This window comes from Ostrinia nubilalis, chromosome 19 (genome assembly GCF_963855985.1).
Source record: "Ostrinia nubilalis chromosome 19, ilOstNubi1.1, whole genome shotgun sequence".
NCBI classification, from domain to species: Eukaryota; Metazoa; Arthropoda; class Insecta; order Lepidoptera; family Crambidae; genus Ostrinia; species Ostrinia nubilalis.
The window spans coordinates 888,205-895,757 of NC_087106.1; the positions used below are offsets into that span (position 1 = coordinate 888,205).

At 37.3% G+C, this 7,553-nt stretch overlaps 1 protein-coding gene across 1 annotated transcript; it reads right to left on the reverse strand.

The window, feature by feature from the left end:
• On the reverse strand, nt 1-1,769 carry LOC135081244 (putative nuclease HARBI1). The gene is made up of 5 exons (XM_063975992.1): nt 1,246-1,769; nt 897-1,178; nt 355-742; nt 141-274; nt 1-51 (listed from the first exon to the last, which is right to left on the reverse strand). Exons 1-4 carry the CDS (start codon nt 1,498-1,500, stop codon nt 144-146), a joined length of 1,056 nt encoding a protein of 351 aa, XP_063832062.1. The 5' UTR covers nt 1,501-1,769; the 3' UTR covers nt 1-51; nt 141-143.
• Between the last annotated feature and the right edge of the window lie 5,784 nt (nt 1,770-7,553).

Below are 7,553 nucleotides of genomic sequence, written 5' to 3' on the forward strand. Positions count from 1 at the left end.
TTTTTCAATCAAATATTCTTTTTATTTTCATTAAGATGCCAGGAACAGTATCTGAAAAATTAAAATACAACATTTTCATGAACTCAAATGACATTACATAAAAGTAAATCGTTGGAATTTATCAAAATGTATTTTAGTACCATTCAAAAATGTTGATTTATAAAATTTTGTAGTATCAACTGCGACCTACGCCTCAACAATGAAGGTCGGTTGTCGTGAACACTGTTCTCCGTCGAAAGTTGCGGAGTTACAGGGACCTGCTCCATATGTTGTTCTGAAAAATATTATGAATTTGTCAACATTTTGTCATAAAGATTTGTATTCCTTATGTACAGTCAAATTGATAACATTTACCTAACAATGTGTCATTCATATCAATGGCTATATTATGTAATACAGCCAATGCTATGATCACAGCTTTTCCATTTTGGAGGCTTACTGGTAAGCCATGGAGTAGGCATTGGAACCGCTGCTTCCACACCCCAAAACACCTTTCAACAGTGTTCCTAGTTGAGATGTGAGCATTATTGTATGCTTCTTCTTCTGGACGACTAGGCCTTAAAATAGGTGTAAATAGATATGGCAGAAGAGGGTAGCCCGAATCGCCAATAAGGCGTCCTCTAAACTGCCTATCCTCAAATCGTTGTTTTATATTGCTCTCCATAAAAATTCGACTGTCATGTGTACTGCCTCGCCATCTAGCCACTATATCCATTATTTTGAGGTCAGCATCACAGACAACCTAAAATAAAAAAAACAGTATCCTGTAGGTAATCCATCCAATAATATAGTGTTGAATGTTGCTAAAATTTAGATCATACAAAGTAAAAATTATAGACATTATTAAAACAAATCTTTCTCTGTTGTAAACTGTATAAAATCAAAATATATTTTACCTGAACATTCAGGGAATAATAGCCTTTTCTATTAATATAGTACTGGGCCATGTAACCTCCGGTTTTTTTAATTTTAATGTGGGTGCAATCTATGGCTCCTATCACCCCAGGAAAATTTTTAATTGCTCTAAATTTGGCACTAATTCTTTCCTGCTCTCCTATAGTGATAGGCATTTTGATGAAGGAATTTGCCTTATTCGCGATTGCATGCGCGACTCTGGCGCATATCCGGCTCACTGTCGGCTGACTTAGGCCATGGAGGTCACCAGCATCATCTTGTACCTGAAAATGTATGAAAATAATTATAGCAGCCACAAAGGGATAAAATAAAACACTTTTTTGTGCTTACCTCACGACGTCCCCAACATCTTATGGCCACTAAAACTTGCAGTTCAGGACACGTGCCACCACCTCTAGCGCTCTGAACCAGATCATCTTCCACCAAATCTATGATGGTGCGCACTGTGTCCTTATTGAACCTATATTTTATTTTAAAATTTAGGTCCCGCAAATCGAATGGGTTGCTTCGTTGGCGGTAGAGCTTTCTACGTCGCGCTGGGTCGGCATTATTGGCTAAATGCACAATTGCATTTATAGCATTCATTTTCACAAGCAAGGATCACAGCAAGGATATTTTGAATAAATAAACCAACGAAGTGACATTCATATGAAATGACATTTATAAAAGTTAGGTTAAAATAGGTTTATTAGAGCTTTAAACAAGGCCCGAGCTCTCGATAACTTATCACACAGTTATAAGAGGATTTTAGCGCTAAATGACGATTATGAATAACAATTTTTATCAAACGTTTTATAAACCTCTAATAAGCATTTGATAAAATGTGAAAAATGATTATGAATAAGACCGTTAGAGTTTATCAACAAGGGCATGAGATGTAGACTGCACTAAAATAGTGAAACATTACAATGCACACATGGGTGGCATGGATTTAGCGGACATGCTAATTGCCCTGTACCGAACAGAAATAAAGAGCAGGCGCTGGTATTTATCCATATTTTCCCAGTTACTCGATATCTGTGCAAATAATAAATGCGGAGAAGTGGGTCACGTATTAAAGGATTGCAATAAAAAGGATGAACCCTCAAAATGTGCGACCTGCTTGCACTTCAAAAAGCCCAACAATCACAAGACAGGTGACGCTGAGTGCCCTGCTAAGAAACCAGCAGAACAAAGATATATTAACACCATAGATTACGAAGGCGCCTAAGAGCGCCCCCTGCGAGTTTATGTTTGTCTTGATGTGTCAGTTTTATCATTAGCTAATTTACTACCTGAGCCCCGATTACGGTAACTTTTAACGTCTACAATCCAGACACGCTTCTCGATTCTGCGATACGATTGGTCAAAACAGCTGACGTACGCTGTTGAACGACCAATCGTATCGCAGCCTCGAGAAGCGTGTCTGGATTGTAGACGTTAAATATTACCGTAATCGGGGCTCTAGATTGTATAAATTAACTTTTACCATTAGTACCTGGTAAAAATGTAATAACGATATCTGGCAACCCAGAAGCGTTGTATGCTCTATGGCCCCTCTCTATGGTCTCTTTTTCCTACCATTCAAGTGTGTGCACATGGTTGTAAATTATCTTCTCAATAAATAGAATATCACTGAAGTTAAGTGTCTTTTGTACCTGCCGCATCACTCTGTTCATGGTCCTTCAGAGCTGGATGCAGGAGTCTGTACTGAGAATCTGTACTTGAAGCAGTTCAGAACGTGTTTGTGTGCTGCCGGCCCGGGGTGACGTTAACGCATTGCATACCACATATTGCGTGCTTTCAAAATGCCCCTAACCGGCGAGGATACCAGCAGTGATTTTGCTCATCAAGACAAGCAAAAATTGATAAATGTGAGAAGTTACATCAAAGGCCGCATATCACTTGTGGAAAATGAGCTGGGGGACGTTTCTACCGCAAAATCCACCGCCATGTTGGATGTTGCCGCCGAACGAATTAGCAGTCTTTTTACGAGATTGGAGGACGTCAATCTCAATTTGGAATCGATGGATACTTCAGAGACCGCTGAGGGATCGAAAATCGAGTCAAGGTGTCAAAGAATACTAACTGACATTCGTGAACGTCGTGAGGCGCTGAAGCATCATTGTAACTCATCGGCGAGTGACTCCGGATCGACGCAAGAGCACCAGCATAAACCGAATCTTCCCAAGATATCGTTGCCCAAGTTCAGTGGAAGTTATGGAGACTGGCTGTCGTTCAAGGATTTATACGTCACTATGGTACACGGAAATGAAGATTTAAGTCCCGTGCAGAAGTTCTATTACTTGAAGTCGTGTTTGGTCGGCGAAGCTGCCTCTTTGGTTACGACTTTGGAATGTACGAACGAAAACTACGTGAAGGCATGGTCTGCGATTACATCAAGATATGACAATAAGCAGCGCTGCCAAGCATTAGATATGCTATGCCGTGATGAAGCAGTGAGCACTACAAAGGTCGTGCCTCCGGCAAAGAGCACTAGTCATGTGACTGTTGGCAGCGGCAGAAGTGCAAATGGTAAGTTATTTTCTTGTTTGTACTGCAACAAAAATCACTCAACTTACAAGTGTTTTAAATTCATTAAATTGAGTCCCAATGACAGACAGACATTTGTTAACAAAACTAATTTGTGTGTTGTTTGTTTATCAGATAAACATTGTACTAGCAAAATACGTACGGCGGCAGCGATAGTCTCAAAAAAAACCAATTTACTTTAAACTAATTTAATTAAAGATATAGAAATTACAATTACAAATTAATTATAACTAGAGCGATTGACCAAGTTCGATGTTGGAACCAAAGTGATCGATGTGGCGGTGGCGCGATGGGACGCGGCGGCTCGGTGCATCACGTTCTGCCGACGCAGCTCCTCGTGTCGCCGATTGACGCAATTACTTGTTTAGCCAAAATCTAGGTTGGTACTTCGTAGGCGTTTCCCTTAGAGTGGCAGGGTGTAACACCTCCCCCCGAAGATCAGCAACTATTGGAGAATTTTCTTCGAGAATGTTGCTGTAGTGAGACTGGATACATCTCGTTGCTTATCTGAGATTTCTGCATAGGTTTCTTGAGGGCTTGACGTATTCACTTGACGTTTGATGTAGTGACGTCGAATTAATAAGCCAATAACGAGTGCGCCTGCACTTAACAGTACTACGTATAAGGGTATCGTAGTATGGTAAAGGCTAGCTTCCACAGATTTGCTTATCTCTACTGGATGCTGCAGAGATATCTTCGTGTTACTTGCGTGTAGATTTTCTAAGTTGATTGAGTTCAATTTTATGAGTGATCTCGGAGTTGATGGGAAGTTCTCTGGAGGTGGCAGGTTCATGATTTTGATAGCTGTTCCTCTTGTGCGGTCGTTGCTGTTGAGTATAGTGAACTCGGACGTTTGGAGATAACATCCCGAAGGGACGGTAGCCAGATAACTGCCTTGAAGAGTAGAGTAAGTATTCTTTCCACAGGATGTCTGGATCTTCGTTGGTTTTGGAAAGCTGACTACATAGTGTTTGTCGTCCAGTTTCTCAAGGGCTTCTCGATCGAGTAGAACCGTGGTGAGCTTGCATGTGATGTCCAGTTTCTGGGTAGCGATGAGAGTCTGGATGCAGTCAACTTGATCTTGTGGCTTGTAGTTTATTCTTATCTCGCAGAGATACCAAGTATTGGACTTCGGACATTCTGTCTCTATGTAGATGAAATCATTTCTATGTATTGCTATATAAGGAGAGGATGGGATGAGAACATTATGGTGTTTATTGGGAACAATGGCTAATTTATACAGATCATAGGAATGTGGGATAGCGATCGGAATCTTGAACACTATAACTATTTTATTTTTAGTGTAGTAAGAACCTAGTTTTATAATATCGTAATATTCTCTAAGATTGACTTCAATAACTTCGTCTTTGTTATATAAAGTCTTTAACTTATCTAACATTGATCTTAAAACTTCTAAACTTAACATAGAATGGTGCGTGCTCGATGCACGGATAAATGCTAAGAGGTTTTCTAACTTAACTAACTCCTCTGCAAGATCTTCTATATTATCTCCTAAGATTAAAAGTAACTGAGCCAGATGGGCGTATTTTACTAAATCTGTATCTCTACTTGCTTCGCTATTAATAATTAGATTAAGTACGTTCTCAATCTTTATTTGATTTTTAGAAATAGTCTCTAGTATGTTAGTGTGTTCAGTCATCCATTCTTTACTTAGACTTATGTGACTGTTAAATTCTGAAACTAATTTTTCTTCGTTACTTTGTAAAGACTTAAGAGCATTATCGTAACGCACAGCATCTGTATAATCTAGGTTTCCTGAGATGCTTTTTATGACTGATCCTAATCCGTCTATCAATCCTCGTTTAACGCGATTCATTTCAAACGTTTGCAACTGGTCAGCAACCTTTTCTAGCTTCTTACTCAGATAATCAATATGTGGTTCGTACAAGTTTAAAGTCTTACGGTCTTATTCATAATAAAATGCTAATATAGGTTTAAAACCTACATTAGCTAAAACGTTTGATAGGCTTAAAACACTCTTATAAACCTCTGATAAAAAACGTTATTCATAATCGTTTATAAACCTTTGATAGCTAAAACAGAGTTTAATATTTTCTTTCCACAGACTATACAAAAAGAATGAACGAAAACAGCTTTTTTGGTGATTTAACTTGATGGACCATGTAAAATCATAGACAAATCGCAGAAAAAAAAAACAAAAAATTGGCAGCTGTGACGTTTTACTTACTGACATTGACATTTGGCACGAAAATTTAATAAAGTTTTCGGTTTTTTCGATCAACTCCCAAGTTTTATCAAACTTTTATAAAACTTGGGATTGTATGTTCTGGATTCTGTACCTCTTACCCTGTACTCTGCAATAAGCTCTTACGACGACCCGGCTAGTTACATCGGATACTAATTATGTCCATGACGAAGGAGAACAGACCGCCTAAAAGGCAACGATCAGAAAACTGGTTGGAGGAAGATAAGGTAGTACTTATTTTTAGCCTGATAAAGTGCCTACTAATTTTTGTAGCATGGTTTTATTTATGTTTGACGCCTAGTGTTTGCTTTTCAGTATTTGCTGAAAGAGTTGGTGAAAGAAAGAGTAAATGCAATCGAAAATAAAAATACAGACACTAACACGAATAAACGGAAGGTTGCGGCTTGGGCTGATTTACAAACAACGTTGGTACATCTTTTGATTTCTGCCTTCAATATAAAATTTTGCCTTTACCTGTAATTCAAAATCCTGTCATTTCTTTTTCAGGTTTAATTCAATGTGCGCTGGTATGAACCGCTCCATTACCCAGTTAAAATCGCAATGGAGCCTCATAAAAATCAGTGCGAAGAAAGACAAGACCATTGCTAGGCAGGCTCAAATTAAAACTGGCGGTGGTCCACCATTATCAGTGCCTGACGATAGGGCTGATGATATAGCATCTTGGTTGCCCAATGAATTTGTAGTCGATGTTAACAGATTTGACTCGGACTCAAATAAAAGTGAATTAATTAACATTCAAGAGGAGGAATCAACTCAAAATACGCAAGATCAGGAATTGATAAATAATGAAGAAATCCAATATGAATTGGTGGTACTTGATGAAGAAATAGAAGATACACATGCTTGTACTACTAGAGGCATATTGGAAGATAAAGAAAATAAAAAAGTAGAGGCAAAAGAAAATAAAGCAAAACCTAATTTTAAAGCACCAGCAATCAAAAAAAAAAGGAAACTGTTAAACAAAGAAGGCTTAATTGATTTAAGCAAAGTTAGGATTTCCGAAATTGCAGAAACAGAATCAAAATGCCGGATTGAACTGCATGAAGTTCAAATGGAAAACGAACGGAAGAAAGGGAGAAACTTGGATCTTGAGCATCAATTATTACAGGAAAAACTTAAATATTACACTCACATTAATAAAGAATAATAAGTCTTTTGATGTTAAAGTTTTTCAAGTACTAACAGATTCTAAATAATAAGTTAGTTCCTCCCTTACTTCTGTTTGTTTTTAATTTGTATTTTATGCAGTTCCAATCCGCATTTTGATTGTGTTTCTGCAATATATTTAGACGGCTATGAATATGTTTACTAGTCATAACTTAATAAGAGTTTGAGATTACTATTAACTAGCTGTTGCCCACGACTCCGCCTGCGTAGACTACTATTTCTGTAACCTACAGGATCTGTGCATTTTTCCAGGATAAAAAGAAGCCTATATGTTATTCGAGACTATATAATCTATCTGTTTTAGCAATTTATTTGTTTATAAGAATTGAACTGTGATTTTTAGTAAGTAAGTTTAATAATTGTACTTAAATTAGTGATATAAAGTAAATACACATATGCCTAGTCACAAACATTCGCCTTTATAATAATAGTGTAAATTATGGTTATTTTGTTTTAAATGTAGAAGGTTGATAACCTCCGAATAGAAACGTTTATACTTAAGCAATTTCTTTGTTTTAAAGAATTGAACTGTGATTTTTAATAAGTAAGTTTGTTGAAACTAATTGTACTTAAATTAGTGATATAAAGTAATTTGTTTTGAATTTTTGCAGAATAATTGCTTTTTTAAAGAGAACTACAGGTTTTGTTTTTGTGATAGTAACAAATTGGACTGAAAATTGAAATACAGGTA

Bases quoted from the DNA above. Each gene is read 5' to 3' on its own strand.
- LOC135081244 (XM_063975992.1), bottom strand. From the start codon at position 1,500: ATGAATGCTATAAATGCAATTGTGCATTTAGCCAATAATGCCGACCCA. The intron at 1,179-1,245 runs GTAAGCACAAAA...ATACATTTTCAG, and splicing joins GATGTTGGGGACGTCGTGAG to GTACAAGATGATGCTGGTGA. The intron at 743-896 runs GTAAAATATATT...TTTTTATTTTAG, and splicing joins ATTATTCCCTGAATGTTCAG to GTTGTCTGTGATGCTGACCT.